We start from the raw sequence: 22,353 nt of genomic DNA on the forward strand, positions 1-22,353 counted from the left end.
AAATTAGAGCCAGTCCAAGACGTTTTGCTGCCTGAGATTCTCTGCACACTCAGTTAAGGAGTCTAGTACCCAAGTTCTTTTACTCACAAGTCTCTTTTCCCCCTCCCTCCCTCTCTCTCTCTGAAAGTTAATATGTAATAATAACAAAATATTACTGATTAATTTTCTATCATGTTCTGACATCCAGAACCAGCTGCCTCGCACTTCATACCACACAAAGTCTAGCACACCAAGCAATGAACCTATATAGAACGAATCACTATCTGGGTTCGTCTCCCAAACAGAAATGTGGACAGCATGCTCTCCAGTCAGTCACTACTCCTGCTTCCCTTTTGCTGGTTCCTAATAGTCTGAAACCTATACCCTTCACAACTTATCCACAAAGTGCATCCTACAGTCACTGTTGTCAACACCATTTATAGCTCCACTTTTTTTACACAATGCTTCACTACTAGCCTAGCCCTAGTGAACATCCTTGAAGCCAGCAAGACTGAACAGCACTGAACTGGTCTTGGAAATATAGTGTTTTCTTTTTTTCCTTTTGGCCAATTGTGCCATCTTTGCTCCCTCCCTCCCCGCTCCCACACTTCCCACAAGGCTCACCTATCAGGTGAGGAGCTCTGCAGCTCCATCTCACTTTATGCAACAAGAACAGCTCAGATTTTACTTTTCGTTCTTCCAGGAAAAGCTTTATTGTGCCGTTCCTGTATTTAGACAAAACACCATGTCTTTTGACTGCACTCTTCCCTTTTACAAGCCGAATATGTAATCAATCTGCTTTGCTCTTATCACCCATAAGTTACCGTAGAAATGATACCAAAGCCACCTGGCCTATGGTAAACTCCATTTAAAGTTTCTTATCAAGGCTGATGCTACAACTAACCACAAAGTTCACAAATTCTTCTCCCTACCGCCAGCCACATACAAACTTTCCCCTTGTATTACCTTCCAAGGAGACTGGCTCAAAGAGCCCAAACTGCTCCAGCACCTTGACGAAGAGGACCAGAACCACCAATACGGCGATCATCTCCAGACCTTCCAGGTTCATGATGAGAGGGAGTCATGGCATCAAGCCCACAGCCTGCCCTGATTACTCTCCAAGCTTTTTCTCGCTCACCCCAGTTCAGCCAGGGCCACCCACATGCCCGGGGTCTTTTACGTCCCTTGGAAAGTGTGCTGATGCTGCCTTCAGCTTTGCTGCTGTTGAAGTTCCTCCTCCATCAGAATCAGCCCTGGGGCAGCCCAGACTTTCCTCCAAGAAGTCTTTGTACTAGAGGGATGAAAAGGTCACAGAACAGGACAGCAGAGTATACTGTTGATCGGCTTGAGGCAGAGAAGTCTGTGCTGCACAGGCTGGCTTGCGGAGATGAAAGTGAGAGGGAGAGTGGCAGCGCCAAGGGAAGAATGTGAGTAGGGTGGGGGAGATGTGTGTTTACAAGGAGTCCTGCCCTCTCATCCCATCCCAATGACACCAACTCGATCGATTTGCTTAATGCAGTTGCTAAGGAGATTGGAGAGTTAAGAGGATATTGGCTCATGTTCAGGAAGGAAGTTTCAGTGCAGAAACAGAGGAGGCAATGTGGAGACACCCTCTTGTAACACCTCAGCTGGCTGTAGGTAGGTATTGCCCTTGAACATCTCTTGGGGCAGAGGAAACAATGGTGCTTAAATGTCTAGTGGGCACACTCTGCAATTACACCTCTCTGATACCACTTTTAATATCATGGCTGCATCCTATGCAATCTTGAGGTCTATAGTTCTGTGAAGTATTTAGAATTGTCTGCCAGAAAGCAATAGTGCCTCCTCAAACTACAAGTCCCAGAATTCCATAGGCAATTAAATAATCCATTTGTATTACACAATTATAGCACTGTGATACCATTTTAATTGCTATGGCACTATCCTATGGTTTGTCATTTGGTGATCCTAGAGATCTCTGGCTGCAAGTACAGGTATCTCTTGATAAATTGGAAATTTCAGAATTCCATAGGATGGAGCCACACCACATAACACTATAATTGTATAGTGTGAAAGAGTCCAAAGAGATATCTACTAGTGTAACTATGCAGCTGCATTAGCCCAGAGATGTCTAATGCACACATACTTTTCTACCTTCATCCAGACTCAATATCTACATGTCTGGCTCATTACCTCCATCTGGAGTACTTTGTCCCCTTGCTTACCTGTCACTGATTCTTCAAATTCAGCCTCAATTTCCTTTCTTCCAACTGTTTCAATCACACCTCGTATCTCTCTTTAACAGTCCCCCTAATGTGCCAAGTCCCTGTGAGTTGGTGTGTATGTACTGGGGAAAATAATTGTAGTGCTTCAATTGGATTACACAAAATTATACTGACCATGTAGTATATCAAGATTAAAGGTTTAACAGTAAACTAATCCACTGTACAGAGAAGATAGTTCACAAGGAACTGTTGTTCAGAAGGCACTGTTATTATATTTATATTAGCATATATTGATATATTCACTGAACTCAAAAATGGTTCTTCCCCACTTTTTCCATCACAGCAACCCTACAAGTAAGGTGAGATTGAAAGAAAATGATTTGTCTAAGATCACCCAGTTATTTTCAAGGCTCAGTGCAGTTGCTAAGGACCTAGATTTCTGAGGTCTCAGTCCCACACTCTTAGCTATTGTACCAATCACTATTATCACTTTGAAGTTGTACCCTGGTCTTCAAGATCTAAGAATGCCACACAGTAGCCACTAATCAGGAACCTAACTCACCAAGCAAGGAGGATTGTATTGTTTGAGAATACAGTTTTCAAATTGACAGCAACTAAGTGTGGTTACAGACTCAGTGGTATCTGTACATTGATACCAAGTGTACACCAACATGCCAAAAGATGCAATTTCTTTATCATTGGGGAGGGGATTGGCACAAGATCTATGGGCCTCAATCAGCATGGATACAAAACCATTATGCCAACACTGAGCCACATTGTTCTACATTCACTTTTCAGTACTTGGTTAGCCTTTTCTATTGCAAGACACAAAATCTATGGTAAACAAAATAATTGATTCTAGCAAAGGTATTACTCCGTGGAAGTCATTCCAAGGTTTACAACTAGAACACAACTGGCATGCTAGCTCCAAAACAATTCTTTTTCCAGAGATTCCATCCATCTAAATTAAGCTGAGTTACACCTGTACCAAGAGAGCCTGGGTCTAACAACTTTCGAAGGAGCTACATTTGGATCGGAGCTAGGATCAATTATATTTTGTACTACAACTCCAACATCCAAAATTCTAACTATTTCTAATGATCGTTCTGATTGGGCACACCCTTCATTCACAGCAGCAGAGCTGCCTGTACAAGAGCCAGAAAAGAAAAGGGGAAAAATCAGGGCCCGATGCCAGCATTCAAAGAAGGGGAGGAAGCCTGCCCAGACTTTGCACATCACTCAGACAAGCAGAGCCCAGGGGAGGCAACCAGCCTGGCATTGGCGCCTGATCTTCAGATAGAGGAAACCCTAGACAAGATCCCCAATGCTGGCTTGCAGGAAGAGGGCAAAGGTGCCCAGACCACGGCTGCCACAACACAAAAGCTAATTGCTTAATTGCTAGAGTTCATTGTTTATCCTTTGACAGAACTCTCTCACACACGCAACACACAAACTGAGCAACCAGTTACCAAGATATCACAGAACAAAGAAAAGGAATCTATACTGCTATGAATTACAGCCTGAAAATGTTACTGTTCTGGACTACAACTCCCACCTTCATCACGGCCATGCTGGTTCTCCCCCCCCCCCCCCCGCCAAAGAATACTGCAGAGAAACCACCATTCACATGTTGCAGAATGAATGTTCAGGTATGTACGGTATGTGTTCAACAACCTTACACCAGTAAGGCTGCTAGATGCACAATACAGATCTGATATAATTCATTTCATAAAGATCACATAGAATCTATATAAATAAAAATCTAATGTTCGTTTGTGGGATTAACATAACTCAAAAACCACTGGACAAACTGCCACCAAATTTGGCCACAAGACACCTACTAACCCAAGGAGTGACCATCACTTAAAAAATTGATTTTGTCATTTGGGAGAACACCACCAATGATGGAATTGAACCAATCTTGGCAAACAGGACTCTCATGACAACAGAAAACACTAGAAGGGTTTGGTGGGCATTGACCTTGAGTTTGGGAGTTGTAGTTCACCGACATCCAGAGAGCACTGAGGACTCAAACAATGATGGCTCTGGACCAAACTTGGCACGAATACTCAATATGCCCAAATACTCAATATGCCTAAAATGGGGGAAATAGCCTTGATATTTGGGAGTTGTAGTTACTGGGATTTATAGTTCATCTACAATCAAAAGCATTCTGAATCCCACCAATGACAGAATTGGAGCAAACTTCCCACACAGAACCCACATGACCAACAGAAAATATTTAAGGCCATCCAGTCCAACTCTCTTCACCAGGGCAAGAAAATGTAATCAGAGCCCTCCTGACAAAGAGCCATCCAGCCATAGATATAGATAGATATGATTCACACACACACACACACACAGATATAGTATCCTAGATTTGAAAGGGACCCCTATAGAAGGACAATTATATGTTGCCTGTTCCAAAGTAAGCAAACCAGACAATCTCTACATCAGCACTGACAAAGAAATAGCAAGAAATACTGTTTACTCACAAGGCATAAAGAAATTACATGTATTAGAAACCAACACTTTCTCATTACTTTATTTTCCAGATCAACAGACTGGGCCACAGCAACGTGGTAGGGGATGGCTAGTATATTATAAAGAATAAAAGATAACTTTCTGGCCTTTCGCTCCCACATCCGTTGCAAGCACGGTTGGTGGGGATGAGGGAGAGGGCCTTCTCGGTGGTGGCCCCCCAGCTCTAGAACTCTCTCCCCAGGGAGATTAGATTAGTTCCCACCCTGTCCACATTCCATAAAGACCTAAAAACTTGAATGTTCCAATGTGCCTTGATTAACCAGTTCACTAATTGATTTGCCCCTTTTAGCCCTAAGTTAATATCTGGTTCATGAATTTCACTATCAGCCCTGCCCTTGCAGTTGTATTGCAGTAATTGACTTCGCCCTTCTAACCCTAACTTAAAATCTGGCTCCTGCACTTTACTATCAGCCCCGCCTTTGCAGTTGTATTGCACAAGCCCTTGCCCCGCCCTTTCAGTTCTGAATATGTTCACTATGCGGGGCAACTGGTTGCTGGTTGTTAATGTTTTATATTTTTCTGATGTTCTGTATATGTATTTTATTGTGTTCTATTTTAACTCTGTTTGACTGGGCTTGGTCCCCATGTAAGCTGCATGAATCCCTTTGGGGAAATGGGGGCGGGATGCAAGAATAAAGTAGTAGTAGTAGTAGTAGTTGTTGTTGTTGTTGTTATTATTATTATTAGTAGTAGTAGTATTAGTATTTCATCACAGAATTTAGTACAAACATGAATTCCATTCAGCATGTGTTACAGAATGTCATCCCACAGTCCACTTCAAAAAGGTTCATGGCATGTAGTTTTTAATAAAATGCTGTAGTATGTAGGAAGCCATGTGTAAAATTAATACAATATATAGTTGTTGAAGGCAAAATATATAGTAGGAATCCAAAGATATTCTCAGAATATCTGCTTTGTAATACATACTGAGACAATACCTGTCATAGAGCCAATAGGTGACAACATAAAGAATTACAGTGTAATTCTATCTGCTGCTACCCAGATCTCATATACGTTCAATATGTTTGGGGCTACAGATAACACTAAGCAACACACATTTTGGTGCCTCAAATGTTGCACCAGTTTCTGGGTATATTTAACCTGCTGATTACAAAAAGTGGCACCAATGTTTCCCCATCATCTCTGGATTTTGAAATACAGAACATATGCCATATACCAGTTTCCATCTGCTCACCCATAAAGAATTATGATAACCATATCTAAGAAACCAGAGCTGGTGTGGTCTATCCAATCTTATTGTCTGAAGCAGTGCCTCAAATAACCCCAGGAACAGGCCTAAAAAACCAGACACCAAGAAAAACAGCTTTTTGTTGGCCTGTGATCAGCCATGCTGTGTTTCTAAACATCTGAAGGACAGAAGGTTACTTCTTAAACTGAAATTCTATATATGTATTAGATTGGAATTCTCTATATCCGGTACCAGGTGCAATAAGAGCTATCCTATTTAGTTTAGCTGTTTTCTGAATGGACATGCATAGGATTTCTTCAGTCCTATACTCACATAGTTGGGAAATAAGTTCCATTGAACACATTTGGACCAGACATGCAAGTGCAATGTGCAGTCCAGCTTGCATATAGCTTAAAATTGCTGATCTTTTTAGCATACAAAGTACAGTTCTTACCCTACATTTCAGATCTTAACCTGTGGATTTTAAATCTTGAGTTAAATCTTGCTTGACCATGGCAACAAAAGATATTTGAGAGGTGATCTGTTGTAAGGAGAATGTTAGGAACTGCTGGTGTATTTATGTTAACATAAGTTTTTGTAGAACCAGTTCATCTCATTGGAATCAGAAAGCATTATCCTAAGATCTACAGAGATACTTGCAGGAACACATAAGCAAGCAAGAGTCCAAAAGTGGCAGGCTAAAACCCAGCACCTCAATCAGTGGCTGAGACCAGATGAAAGACTCCCTCCTGCGCGCACAGAAGAGTGGATTACCTGGAAGGTGCTGAACAGACTACACCCTAGCACCACAAGATGCAGAGCTGACCTTAAGAAATGAGCCTACAAAGTGGAATCTATGACATGTGGGTGCGGAGAAGAGCAAATCACAGACCGCCTACTACAATGCAATCTAAGCCCTGCCACATGCACATGAGGACCTTCTCACAGCGACACCAGAGGCACTCCAAGTGGCCAGCTTCTGATCAGAGAACATTTAACATAATGCCAGGTTCTTTTTTTTTTTAAACTTGTTTGTGTTTTTTAAATGCATTTTAACTGTACCCTCAACTTGTTTCTGACACAATAAATAAATAAAAGTCCAAAAGAATCTGCATAATTTACAACACTGATTGTTCCTAGAGATTGGAATCCCATAGGGAGTCTGCATACCTTATAACTTCCAGCTGTAAAGTTCCCTTTCAAACACATGGAAAGAAAGCACAAGAGAAGAGGTGACCTGGCAAGGGTGGCCTCCAGTCCCTTCCTATGTAATTCGTGTAGTGCAGGCTTGAAGGTAGAAATAGTGGAAAACAAAATTCAGAAAAGGTACATTCTGGACTTCCAAAAATGGAAGTTTCTGCAGTTCAAAAGGAGTAATTTTTTCTGTGCTCTGCTAGAGAGGGTATCTTGTCACTACAAGTGAACTTCAACAATTTGTAAATTGAGTACTCTGAAGAATCCCACCACAGTTCAAACCTAAACCTGAGAATAGGAAGCAGCATACTACTGGAGCTTCAAGGGACAAGTACAAAACACTGGAACCTGTCCGACAGAAGCCTATGAGATGTACATAATTTCTCCTGAAGCAAAAAATCTTTTGTGAAATGAAATGCTATTCTGTGACACCCTCTGGTGGCTAAATTCTATTTGGACAGCCATAAAGGAGAGGATATGTTGAAGGAGTTTTAGAGCATCACTTTGGTGAAAGAGTTTTAGAGCATCATAAAGTCTGCCAAACTTTGATTTCCAGAATTGATGCAATTCTTCCCAAGTGATACAAGAGGCAATGGAACCTTCTCTCATTCTCCCAGCTACAACCTGTTTTCCAATAGCAAACAGAGTCAAGAACATCAGAATCACTAAACAGGGCTCTTTTTTCATTTCTGATAGCTGGCAGAGTCACTGAGAAACTTCTGAATGCATTTTGCAGATATGTCAGAGTTCAGCTGTAAAAAAAGGGAGATCCATTCTTTCTCTATGGCACCACCACATTATTCACTAGACCACCAGAATTAAAATTATTTCTGCAGATTTCACTGCCAGCTTGCTTACAGGATCCAAAGACTGTAACCTTGGCTGTCAAACTCATGAATGGCCACACATCATCAATATTGTTTATAATCCAGATTAATTTATTTAGCAAGGTAAAGATAAAGGTAAAGGTTTTCCCCTGACATTACGTCCAGTCATGTCCAACTCTGGGGGTTGGTGATCATCTCCATTTCCAAGCCGAAGAGCTGGCATTGTCCGTAGACACCTCCGAGGTCATATGGCCGGCATGACTACATGGAGCAGAAACATATTATTTTCTATATCTGTAAACAGTAAAAGGGATTTCATTCCCAATTCCCTCATAAACATCCACTGCAATGTGTTATTATAGCCACTATTGATGGTCAGTATGTATTTTTCACAACTTAGCTGTTTTGCTGCAACAAACTAATATGGCTGCACTGCTGAGCTGAGGGGCAAGTAATCTGCATCCAATGATACTGTTGAAGATCACTCTTATATGAATAATATTTGGGAAATCAACTCAAATTTAGATGTAGTGCTATAGGAAAGTTCTAAAGAAACCATGGACTGCTAAAAAGACAAATAAATTGGTTCTAGAGCAAATCAGGCTCCGAGGAGAGTGGTTGATAACAAAAGAAGTAACAGGGGGACTTTGGGGTTTCTCATTCATAGGGTCACCATAAGTCTAAGTTGACATGAAGACAGCTGACAAGTACAAGATCAAAACTTGTACTGTAATAGATCTGTTTTTTAATGTGCTCAATTTGTCATCACATTGAAATCAGTATAGATTCATCTGATCCATGCTGAGCTTGTCACCTCTAAGCATTAACGTTGCAGCTGCATAAGCATGTAAAACAACTTATTAACCTGCTAGTAGACTGTCATTCCACCAGTTTCTCATCTAATTCATAGTTGTTAGACATTCCCTTTTGATCTAGCAAATCATCTTTCAATTTGAGATGTTAGAGGAAATAACTTGAAAGGAATTTACAGTTGCAGTCTTGGAACATAACTGAATAATACATTGGACCACTCTTTCCACTCCATAAATCAGTACCATATTAATACAGAGAAATGAAACTTGAAAAGAAGAAATATTGATTAGGAGCAAGTTTTGAACCATGTTCAATGGATCAGTAGTTGAGCCAATAGTTCTGTGTTCAACCAATGCTCAGAATGTGAATGTGTGCATTGGTTTTCCTGTCCTGTCCTTATCCATAGACTTTACTTTGGAAACACAGGCTTCGAATATGAATGTGAAGCAAATGAGCTATCCAGAGTGCTGAACCTGTAAACTGTCCACATCCAGATTTAATTGGAGCTAAATTTTGCAATTTGCCCACCTGAATTTAAAATAACTCTATAATTCACAAATGTTGTCATTCTTTATGAAATCAAAAGAGTGAAACTTTGCAAAAAGAGTGAAACTCTTTTACAAGCAGAGAAATTGGAGAGAAGGGCGCTATGTCCCAGTTCTCGAGGCATCCAGGCACTCACCCTGCACTCAACCCCAATTAATTTGGCTGGGAAAAGGCAGAGGCTTTACTGGTAGCTCATGAGGACCATATATCCACCAACACAGTGAGATAGAGAGCACAGATTCTGGACCAAGACATGGTTTTTCCCTACACTTTCCTCCCTATCTCATGCGAATGATGACAGTGGAAGTGGTTTACTCTCAGTGTTATAACCATGGGTTCTTTTGCACTACATTATAGCACAGGCATGGGCAAATTTTGACCCTCCAGTTGAAGTCCAAAACACCTGGAGGACAAAAGTTTGTCCATGCCTGTTATAGCAGTATCATTATACTTTAATTGACATCCTGTGGAATTCTGGGGGTTGTAGTCTGGTGGGCCACTAGAGCACCCAGACTGGCAATGCTAAATATCCCACACCAAATCCAAAGATCCCACAGGATACTGGAACCTTTCATGCCTAAATATTATGGGCCATGATTCCACTTTAGCTGCCATAGGACTATCTGTTTCAGCAAAGGGAATTTATACTTTTCACCACAGAGCTCTAACAATTTAGCACACTATCATAATGTTATAACTGTGCACTGTGAAGCAGCCCCGTGTCTAATCAGCTACAGGGGGCAATGACAACATGTTTACAGTGTGTTGCTAACTGATCATCATCACACAAGAACTTCCTAACTGTGAGAGCTGTTCAGCAGTGGAACTCTCTGCCCCGGAGTGTGGTGGAGGCTCCTTCTTTGGAGGTATTTAAACAGAGGCTGAATGACCATCTGTCGGGGCTGCTTTGAATGTGATTTTCCGGCTTCTCGGCAGGGGGTTGGACTGGATGACTCATGAGGTCTCTTCCAACTCAATGGTTCTATGATTCCACGATTCCAAGGAGGAATAAAGCAAGTCCATCACATTGGCAGCATACTGTGGCATGATGAAGTATGTAGTACCCATCCACAAATACTACTAAAGGGGTAACTGCTTTCCTGTCAAAGAGGGGAGATTTACTCTCCCAATGGACTACTTTTCATGTTAAAATATAAAGCTCATAAGGATTTCCAGTGTAGTGCTACTTTAACTGGCTTTCACAAAACCAGCCTCTCCTTCAAGATTGCCCTCACCACACTGCCACATATTTAAGACTTGAGTGGATAAATGCGGTTAACCTATGCACAAAATATATCCAAGCCGATCTTATTTGATTTTAAAAACCTCAGCACTCCCACTGCTCATCCTTCCAAAGACTTTTACTTAAGTCATGTGCATCAAGCAATGTAAAGCTTATGTGGGTTAAACCTTCCTGCTCCTATTTCCAGGTACAGCTTGTAATCTCATGAGCCAGGTGCTTTTGGAAACCAATCAGGGCATCCAGATAAAAAGTGCAAACTAGAACAAAAGACTGTCATCATGGTTCAGGGACAAATATAAGCTGATTGGCATATACTGGGATGTCTCTAACTATACAGGATATCCACCCTAGCAACAGGCTTCAACAATTATGGGATTTACAATTAACAACAATAACAACAAGGAGATGTTTATGACAGGTTGAGTTCTCAACCTCTGGGTTTTTTCAGTCCATTACACCATGTAACAAAATTTGGGGAAAAGTTGTTTCTGGTTTTAAAGTGGTATTCCTTTTTAATTGTGCAGTACTTACTTTGAAAGCAGTTGTTATACTCCAGAATGCTCATTTTTGTGGCTGGCACAAACTATGTTGAATTGGTTGAGATTCTATGACAGCATTTTTCAACCTAGGGGTTGGGACCCCTGAGGGAGTCATGAGGGGGTGTCAGAGGGATCACCAAAGACCATCATCAGAAAACACAGTGTTTTCTGTTTGTCATTGGGGTTCTGTGTGGGAAGTTTGGCCCCATTCTATCGTTGATGGGGTTCAGTATGCTCTTTGATTGTAGGTAAAGGTAAGGTTTACCCCTGACATTAAGTCCAGTCATGTCCGACTCTGGGGTGTGGTGCTCATCTCCATTTCTAAGCCAAAGAGCCGGCGTTGTCCGTAGACATCTCCATGGTCATGTGGCCGGCATGACTGCATGGAGCGCCGTTTGATTGTAGGTGAACTATAAATCACAGCAACTACAACTCCCAAATGTCAAAATCAACCCCCCCCCCTCCCAAGCTCACCAGTATTCAAATTTAGGCATATCAGTATTGGGTATTTGTGCCAAATTTGGTCCAGTGAATGAAAATACATCCTGCATATCAGATATTTACATTACAATTCAGAACAGTTGCAAAATTACAGTTATGAAGTAGCAATGAAAATAATGTTATGGTTGGGGCTCATCACAACATGAGGAACTGTATTTAGGGGTCGTGGCATTAGAAAGGTTGAGAACCACTGCTCTATGAGATATTCATTGAAAAACTATAGCAAAATGTGCTGCAGGATGTCTCACAATAACAAACTGCAAAGAACAACTTTATTCCATAAGAGTGTCCAGATTTCATGTTCTTCACTGGAAATCTCTCTTGTTCTGGCCCTATTGCCTAGAATTAGGAGAATGGTGACAAGAAAGAAGGTTGTATCATTTTTGGCAGCCCAGAGGAGCTCACTAGCAAAATATTGATGCTTGTCTGACACCAGGGAAAGGCTTATTTAGGAGTTTGCTCTGGGGTGACTAGCATCAAGTTGCAAGTGGAGCAGTGGAAGAGTTAAGTCTTCTTCCTGCTGTGTTGGAATTGGTTCATCTTCTGCATTGCTGTTTTGCTGTTTTATGTATGTTTACTGAGTGGATTTTTATCTTACATTTTCCTCTTTTTGTTGCTTTATTGCTAGCATATACACTGCCCTGGGTATTTATCAAAGTTACTTTTTTGTACTAAAGCCCTCATCAGCCCATTCTGCACGAGTACTGGTAATGCAGAACAGAGGATTGTGGGAGCAGTGCTCCTTATAGATCAGATCAGGAACAAATTTAGCCCCCCCCCCCCCCCCCCATCCATGGAAGCCACCAGCCACCACTTGAAGACATTAAGATTTCATTCGGATTGCTCCCATAGCTGTCTTTATTTTCCTTAACAGCGTTTTCCATTTTTTGCTATTATCTAGAGACGGTGCATTCTTCCTCTCCAATGCTGGAATGCAACATTATGGACACAACCACAAAAAGAGGGGGGATAGATAGTGCCTTGTTGGCTCCAAAGTTAGATATGCCAGACTATCGCAATTAGAAGAAATTCAGATGACGCACGGGCTTTTGATCAGGAGGAAAGTCTTCTCTCTCACTTTCTCATCTTTATAATGGAATTGATAATGACCTACTTCACACGGAAATTGAGAGCAGTGAAATAAAGAAGGATAATGCACCCAGCCCACTGAAAGTGCTATAGAAATTATTTATAACAATTAAGTGACATTGATTTGAATACATTAATACCAAAGAGCAAATTCACAAATAAATTAGCAACAATGCAAAATACAAAGTCCATATCTCCAGGATGCATGGGTAAGTGGGGAGAAGTTGGAGGTAAAATTGAAATGTTTCTCATTGTGCTTTTGTTCTGTCCTTAATTTTAAAATGCATAATTGCTTTGCTCTCCCTCTTTCTCTCTGTTGGCTATTTTCATAATTCTCGTAATTCAACAAAGGATATATTATTCACAGGATAAGTAATAGAAATAAAGTAAAGCATATGGAAACAACCAAGTCCTAATAAGTCCTGGAGCTGCGAAAGGTCTTGAGTCCAATACCAGTAGTAGTAAAAAAAATTCAGCTTCCAAAATAATGACTTCTATGTTGAAGGAGATTATTCATTGACTCATAACACCAGGAACAGCAACATGACAAAGTCTCCTGCGTTGTTCCCCTTGTTTCGTTATAATGATTTTTTTTTACTACCACTGGTATTGGACTCGAGACCTTTCACAGCTCCAGAACTTATTAGGACTTGGTTGTTTCCATATGCTTTATATTATGGCTGTTACTTATTCTGTGGATAGTATTTCCTTTGTTGAATTATAATATGAAAATTGTACTTTTACTACTGTAATTTTTGGAGTATTTTTGACATAGTAATACAGCTTTAAGTAACTTACTCTTAGACAGAGTTGTAGAAATTAGATCCTTGTTATATTTATTGCGAGTTACGCACAGACATGGTTGTTTTGTTTGATGAGCACAATACATCTGTCTTTTTAGGCACTACAGGCACTTCCAATGTGCTTCCAACAGAAGAGGTTATACTGTGGTAGCTGGCCATAAAATGTCTGCTAAAGCAACCTTGGAAAATTGAAACAATTATAACTATGTTCTCTCAGAAATGCAGATGGACACAAAGAGAAAGAGAATTCAAAATACTTTGAGCTTGTGGCCAATGAAACTTACATGTCCTACTTTGGACATTGCAACAGAACTGAAGAAAGCAATTATCTTCTATTTTCTTTGTGAAAGCTGTGCAGAGGTCAACACCAAAAGACAACCAAATGGGGGTCATCTCACCCAGTCCATGCAATTCCAGAGATTAATTTGAGCTGAACACACAAAATGTCAATCTCCAAAGCTTAGCAGCACAAGGAGCAGAAATATTTTATTAAGACCATGTGCAGAATGTTTTCTTGCTATCAAGCAATTACAAATAGCCAAACTACCACCATGATCAGTTACTTCTAGATTACAATATGCAATCCACCCCAAATATAAAAATAAGTCCTACTGCTCACAGATTTTCTTTGGTAAGGAAAAAAAGAGAAATAAAGCAGTAGGGGGGCATCTGTAAAGTGAAGATGACAACATCTCAATTTCATTAAAATTTCAGTGAATGAGACATTTTGAGTCCTGAACCTCTCTTACGCTCAAATAATTTCATTTAAGGAATTTAAGATTTAAGATATCAGTTAAATCAGGTGTTGGTTGTACAACACCGATTACCCTACTGATATCCTACTAAAATCCTATCTAGTTTAGCATTCTGTTCCCACAGTGACCACGCAGATACCTACTGGAAACTCATAAACAGAGCAACAGCACCCTCCTGCTTATATTCCACACAAACCAGTATTGAGAAGCATACCATCATTGAAACAGGGGACAATATTGAGCTATTATGGTTAGTGATGATTGCTATCATCAGGTCATTATAAACCACGCCAACATCTTCAAGGGGAATGGAGTGGGATATCAGGGGGTCTGTGGAGACATGTCTATAAGACAAAGGATCCAGGAGGCAAAAATAAATGCAAGTGGGGGAAAGCAACAAAATCCAAATTCCAACTCCAAAGGATAAAATACATTATGTAAGCTTCTGAAACTCCATTGGCTTCTTTATCAGAGAAAGGTGTTGAAAAGCATACAGGAGAGAAATTGTGATAATGTTAGCATCAGAAGCTTACATTCTGCCTGAGATGTCTGTTAAGATGGTATAAAGTGGTTTCAATGTAAGCAAAGGCCACTCCCCTTATTGGCCTTGTGAGGACTAGGGACAAAGACCCCTGAAAGACAGGTAATAACATTTCAACTCCATTAGCAACAGAAAAATAACTTCTCTTGAGATCCAGCTGTCCCTGTCGCCCAGTTACTGACTAGCTGGGTTTGGAGAGAATACAGGTTGAAAGGAGGGGTATCAAGATAACAAGGCTGTAAAATATGTGAAACCCCTCCCCCCTTTCCAACCCCTTTTCTCCTTGCCTTCCTCCTCCTGCCCTTCCACCCAAATAGAACTCAGTGAGGGCTTCATCTTTCATCCTCTTTCTTGAATGCTACTGCTCCTCACCCCCACCTACCTTCAATGCCGCTGAGGATCTTGAAGCACTTGGTAGTAAACCAGTAGGACATGAGAAGGAGGATGACAATAAGGGAGGCATACAGAAGGCTGTCGCTGTGAGGGGATTCCCTCTCCATGTCTCCATGCCAGGCGTACTCTTTCACCTTTGCCTGGGCTCTCCTTGTCTTGTTTGATGTTGGTGCTATCTTCTTCAAGGCAAAATTTTGAGCTCTCGGCCAGCGCACAAATTAGGCTCCCCAAACCAATTATATTAATTGTTCTCCTTCAACACATGGTGTCTATCTAAAAATAACTGGCTGGCCCAGGGGGAGCACAATGGAGAAGGGTAGAGCACAAGAACATGGAGCACAGAACAAAAGCTCCGGGCAAAGAATGGGCCCCGTCTCAGCTGAACCTCTAAGAGGGACCCCTAAACCTTTACAAATAAGTTTCTCTCTGCTCCTCAGCCAGGGTCCCACTTGAACAGCATTCTCATTTTTCTCATGAGAGCTCTAATAATTGCAGATTGGGAGGTACTAAATTGCATTTAATTAAATTCTATGTTAAATTAATGCAAATGACTGGACTGGAGTCTGGTGGGGATTCATGTTTTGTTCTGTTTTCTGTATGCTTTAGAGTTTATTGCCTAAGAAGAAATAATTCCTTTCACAGCTCTCCCATGTGAGGGTCTAAAACAGGCATGGGCAAACTAAGTCACAGGGGCCACAGCGGCCCTCTGAGCATTTACCTCAGGCCCTCCTAATTTTCCCTGTCCTCTTGGCATAAAAACATAACAGCCTGCTATGGGAGGAAGACAAGCAGCAGCTGAGAGCCCTCTGGGGCACTCTCAACCACTGTATGTCTCACCTCCTGGCGTAAGGTGGCCCTGTCCTTATGCTGGGAGGATGGCTCAAGGAAAGCATAAGGTGGCTGAGAGCTCTCCGTAGCACTCTCAGCTGCCACCTGTCTTGCCCTCCTCCCAGAATAATGCCAAGAGGACAGCCCGAGGAGGATATGGAGCCCGCATGTCTCACCTTCCTCCTGGCATAAGAATGGGGCTAGCAGTCCCTTCCATATGCCTAGAGGACAACCTGAGGATGACCTGGGCCCTGCTCTGCCTCCTTCTGGCCCTGCCCTCTCCTGGGCCTTCCCCCTCCCAGGGCTGCCATGCCCAGCATGTGCTCAGCTATCCTTCCTCCCGGCCCGGCCCTTCTGGCCTGGCCCACAATGCGGCCCCAAAGCAAAAGGTTTGCCCATGTTTGGTCTAAAACTACCAGTCCCAGATATAAAACCTCATTTCCCCCTTGATTTACAAATCTAATTCATACTTCTTGACTCCCCCACCAATCCCCCTCCTCCTTGCTGGTTTTAAAATCCAAGAGAAAATAAACCAGAGCTTCATTTTGGACGACTGCTTTAAGAATCCTTTGGCCAGAAAACAGCATTAGAGAAAGATGAAAGATGAAGCCTTCATGGAGTGGTTATGCTAGCTGGGGGGTTCTGGTGGTTATACTAACAGGGGGATTCTGGGAGGTGTCATCAATTCCCAATGCTTATTTAAATGTAGAATGATTCTTTGTCTCCCTTTTTTATGTAGAAGGAAGTCACCAGAACCTGCCAACTATTGTTTCAGTACAGCACTGACGGATGGCATCTCTCCTGGGTTTCACACAAGACTCTTTCCCGGTCCTACCTGGAATAAAATATGGAGGTTCTTTATGCAGTAAGAAATCAGAAGGAGCCTCTCTCTGGAACAACAGATGCTAGATAAAGTAGTGGACTCTAGAAGCCTTAGTTAACAAATGTGCCTGAACACAATTCACACAGATTAACATAGTTAAGCTCCATCTACCACTGGATGCCCAAAATACCCCTGAATGCCCAACATTTCTCTACTCAAATTTAGCACTGGTGAAAATGGGATGATGAAGTAGAGAACAAAGATATCAAATGTTTTAGTAGCAGAACTGGTAACACTGTTTACTCTTGCATTTAAAGTTATGGAATCAGATTTTCAAGCTCCACAGATCTCTTCTTTACATTTTCAGGGAAATTTAAATTAAATTAATACTGAGGAGAGGCATGAGGATAGGAAATTTTCAAAGATCAATTCAAGGACCAGCAATAATCTTTCATTTTGAAAAGGGCTTTCTTGAAGACTGTTCGTCTTTAGTCATTGTCCCTATGACTAAAGATAACTTCACCTACAGAAAGAAAGGCAATGAACGACCTCTTCCTTTACTTATAAAGTCCCAAAATGGAATCAACACAAACAGAATGACATGAGTACTATATTTTTTCCATGGCAGCAGCACCAAGAGCTGTATATAAGTGCTGTATTTAAGTGGGCTGTAAATCTCTTTAAAATCAATTGACCAGAAGTGAACCATCTAAAGCAGTGGTTCTCAACCTGTGGGTCCCTGGGTGCTTTGGCCTACAACTCCCAGAAATCCCAGTCAGTTTACTAGCTGTTAGGATTTCTGGGAGTTGAAGGCCAAAACATCTGAGGACCCACAGGTTGAGAACCACTGACCTAAAGTGAATGTGAACTTGCCACAGACTATCTTCAGCATCCAGTGGCATCCCCATACACTTTGGTTCTCTGGCCAGTCATCCTCATACACTTGGGTCCTCAGCTAGTCAGTGCACTTCCGACAGGACTCTGCCGATGAACTGGAGCACAAATGATAACTGTGCCCAGAACACGGGAGGCTTCCCATGTTCCATTGGAAACCATGGGGCCAGCACAGAGAGAAGCTGCATAGCAATACTTCCCCCAGGTGAAATGGGGAAGAATCACTGCAGGCGAGGCAGGGTGCGGGACACCACTAATCGCCTCATAGGACCTCATCGATGTGATGAGGTCTTAGTGTTCTAAAGCAGGCACTTTCACATTCTTAGCGTCTTCTGCCTCCTGGAATAAACTCTAGGAATTGTAATTTGGGAAGGCAAGGACCTTTCTAGATGAGAATTCTAAAGGCGTCACCCTAAACTACATTTCCCAGAGTGCTGCAGGAGGCAGAAGATGCCAACAAACTTTAAAATGGTAGTGTGATAAGGGCATTAGACTCAACAACACCATCTGGTTACAATCTTTGAAGAACCCTACCTTCCTGGCTACCTTCCTCCAAGGGGTGAAGGGTGTATTGAAATATATCTGTCATCATCCTTGGCCAATATGGTGGCCATATTGGATGAGAATGATGGGAATAGGGCACTTCAGATATATTAGATACATATCCCATTATTCTTAACCAAAATTATGACCATGGTATGTGCGGATAATGGGAGTTATAGCCATAACATTACACCAGCTCTTTCTACCTCTTCCTCATGTTTTTAATAATCTAGTGACAGTTTGGAAAATATATAGTTTAAAATACAGCTCACAGATTCTTCCAGTCATTATGGTCACTGGGAATTGTAGTGCCAAAAAACAATTAGAATAGTAGACCAAAACATATTGTGTCTAATGGCCACAGCTTTCCTTCTTCTCATACTCCTGAGTCATTGTTGCCAGAAGCACACTTTGGTGATGTGTCACCTTTGCACATAGCCAGAAGCTGAGAACCAGGTAACACTGTCTCACTTTTATCGTTTCATCTGTAAAATAGAGCTACATGTGCATTCAGACACCCCATCACCCACCAGTTCCCTGGCGAGACAGCAGTGGCAGGGAGCTAAAATTAACCAGTCACCCACCTGCCTGGGTATTAATAGCAGGCAGAGCTACACATTGGCAAGCCTTCAATCTCAGACACGTTTGCCTGTGCTGTTGCTGCCACTGCACATTGGGAAATGATCCTAGGCTTTGTAGCCTTGGGCTACAGCATGCCCAGAACAGCAACATTGTTTCACACGCAGAGCTGTGAGTGGGTGGCCACTTTCTGGATGACAGTTTCCAGAATCCCCTGGGGAGTTTGATTAAGGATGATGAAAGGTTTTGCTAAAGATCCTGGACATCCTGCCTCATCCTAGCGGGTCATCCCAGTTCCCTTCTGGGAAGGAAGCCAATAAAGTCATTCCTCCATACCACATAGGGAGGCAGGCTGTTTGCACATTACAGGCATGAGAGATTAATTGAAATAGAACAGAGAATATTTGATCATATATAATAGTAGTGGGTGCTATTATGGCCTTCACCCAGCAGGCATGGTTACATCAGCCTGGTTATGTTCATCTGTGTATTCCATCTAGTTATGCCATAAAGAGGCCATCCATATCCCTCCAAATGTTTTGAATTAAAAGTTCCACCTGCCCAAGCCAGCATGATCAAGGATGATGGGAACTGTAGTCCAAAATATTCAGAGGGAACCTGGTGTTCAGAGGGAACCACAGGTAATGCTTATGAAATGAGGGCTCTTTAGCTGTTGACATATACTTTCCCATACATTCAGGGGTATCTATGTTGGCCATACAGCAAAATACCGCCCCCCCCCCCAAAAAAGCAATACATTTATTTACCAACCAAAATGTACAAAATACTTCATACAAGCTTTCGATGCTCCATACAAGCTTTCGATGCTTTCAATGCTAGTGGGCTTCTTCACCAGGCCTTTCCCACAGTCATTCATTCACCTGGTTGACCTGGCCAGGCTAGCCTCATGTAACAATGGATATGATCTTTTTATCTCCCTGTCTTTTCTCAGGCCATTAGAAGAGCTAAATGTAGGTCACAGCTGAATCTTATTACAGAGCTTGCTAATCAGAGTTGGAACTGATTATTAATAAAGCACAGACATATTGGCAAAAATCTATTTTGGGACACTGATGTAACTGCTTTAGTCTGGTTGACTGATCAAAGAATCATTTCTCTTTGCCCAGTGTCACAAAGTCCACACAGAACACAGTGCTGTACATTATTGCTCCTTTAAGGAAGAAAGTCAAAGCTTCCTTTGAAATAGGGCCCAGGTCTATTCTATCTGCATGAATAATATAGAAAAAGATTGCCTTTGGGAACATACAGAGTGCCTTTCTTGCACTACTGAATTATGATACTCTGCTGTTATGCATCTAGGATAATTGAGAAGGTCTTCCGGGGGGAAAGCTGATCTCAACCCCCAAAGCTCTTTAAATGTATGGAAAAGACACAAGATTAAGGTATAAGATCTTCATGTTTAACTTAAAGAAAATTTTCTTTTTAAAGGAAATAAATTTATTTTTGGATATATTTTTAAAAGGCATCAGATAGCATCATTTGGCAGTTCAATGTTGTTGCTGCTGTTGCTATATACCTTCAAGCCAAATCCAATTTATGGCCACCATCTTCTAGACTTTTCTTGGCCAAATTTATTCAGAGAGGATTTGCCATTGTCTTCCTCAAGGTCACTCAAAGGTTTCCATCTCTGGGACTCAAATATTGGCTTCCTGGAGTCGTAATCCAAACCCAACCCATTGAACCATTTTGACCCATTTGTCAGAGTGAGGCAGACACCTCACTGCTGTAGGGCAGCAGCCAAGACAGCCTTGGAGCTGTTTTGGCTCCTGAGGTCTTCATTTGTCCACCCCTGTTTGAAGACCTAACTCTATATGTCACACAACATACAGTTTGCCACCCAAGATGTGGCAGAATATATGATGTTACTGCCAGTTCTAGCATGTGATTCAGAGCCAATGAAGCTGCTTTTATGCATGATATGGAGAGAGGTACTATCTTGTTCTCTACTTAATTTGCAGCCAAGTGTTATGGGCTTGCTGTTTATTCGTTCAGTTATTTCCAACTCTTCATGACTTCATGGGCCAGTCAACACCAGAGCTCCCCATCAGCCGTCACCACCCCCAGCTCTTTCAAGGTCAAGTCAGTCACTTTAAGGATAACATCCATCCATAGATGGATGTTATTCTTCCTTTTGCCTTCCATTTTCCTCAGCATCATTATCTTTGCCAAGCTGTCCTGTCTTCTCATTATGTGGCCAAAGTATTTCATCTTTGCTTTTAATATCATTCCCTCCAGTAAGCAGTTGGGCTTTATTTTCCTGAGTATGGACTAGTTATGAGCTAGCCTTCTCAAAAAATACTTTTTATTGTCAAAACACATTCTCCCTCTCTCAAAGAAAGATAGGAGTTGGTGTCAAGTCTTCATTTTTTTGAAGATGGAGTCAAGAGTCTTCCAGGCATTGGTAATCTTCATCAAGCAATGTATGAGCAATAAGGGAAGGGTGGGTTCAAAAACACTTATTTCCTGATCTTCATCTTATGTCAGATATTTGGTCACAGGAGGCTTAAAATAGTAGAAAATCCCACTTCTTGTGACTCAGAGTTCTTCTAATTTCTCCATCTTGGAAGAAAAAGTATCCTTAGTGATTCGTTTGCTGGCATCTTTCTTGTGCTACGGCCGTGACATTTTATATCATCATTCCATCTTCACTCCCACATTTTGCCTCCAGATGTTTTTCCAAATGTACTTTTCTTTCTCTGCCATGTCTCCTTGTCATTTTTATCTCTCTAAAATCTTTCTAAAATTTCAGTATTCCTGCTATGATCTACTATAATGGAATTGCACCATTTTTTCCCTTGGTGGGACTCCTCTTTCTCTACTGACAGTCTCTATCAGTGTCATATTTTGGCCCAGCCCACTTCCTTTATTCCTTATCCTTAATTTTCATTTTATTCCCAGTGTTCTTATCCCATTGTGTTGCTTTCTTTTATCGTTGTATTTATTGTTTTTACTACTTGTATTTTATTTTGTTATTATTTGTTGTATGTATTTTATTCACTTACTGTATGGTTGGGCTTGGCCTCATGTTAGCCTCCCTGAGGGGAGACGTTGGTGGGGTATATAAAGTTTAATAATAATAATAATAATAATAATAATAATATTTTATGCAAGGAACAACACAGAGGGAATCTTGCACTGAGGAATAGTAAAGGTAAAGGTTGTCCCCTGACATTAAGTCCAGTCATGTCTGACTCTGGGGTGTGGTGCTCATCTCCATTTCTAAGCCGAAGAGCCAGCGTTGTTGTCCGTAGACACCTCCAAGGTCATGTGGCCGGCATGACTGCATGGAGAGCCGTTACCTTCCCACCGGAGTGGTACCTATTGATCTACTCACATTTGCATGTTTTCGAACTGCTAGGTTGGCAGAAGCTAGGGCTGACAGCGGTAGCTCACGCCGCTCCCCGGAATCGAACCTGCGACCTTTCGATCAACAAGCTCAGCAGCTCAGTGCTTTAACCCACTGCGTCACCGGGGGCTACACAACAATATTACCATCGCAGCTTAT

General features: G+C 41.6%; 1 protein-coding gene across 4 annotated transcripts in view; it reads right to left on the bottom strand.

Annotated features, from left to right (window-relative positions):
* KCNIP2 (potassium voltage-gated channel interacting protein 2) overlaps positions 1-22,353 on the bottom strand; it is a 151,417-nt gene that overhangs the window by 33,546 nt on the left and 95,518 nt on the right. The window contains exon 1 of one of the 4 annotated variants that reach the window (XM_060768250.2): positions 946-1,391. The exons of the other annotated variants lie outside the window; for them this stretch is intronic. Within the exon in view, the coding sequence (XP_060624233.1) occupies positions 946-1,048 (103 nt within the window). The 5' untranslated portion in view covers positions 1,049-1,391. Of the gene's footprint in view, positions 1-945; positions 1,392-22,353 lie in introns of those variants that run through there. 4 annotated transcript variants of the gene reach the window in all.

Source organism: Anolis sagrei, chromosome 3 (assembly GCF_037176765.1).
Source record: "Anolis sagrei isolate rAnoSag1 chromosome 3, rAnoSag1.mat, whole genome shotgun sequence".
In the NCBI taxonomy this organism is placed as follows: Eukaryota; Metazoa; Chordata; class Lepidosauria; order Squamata; family Dactyloidae; genus Anolis; species Anolis sagrei.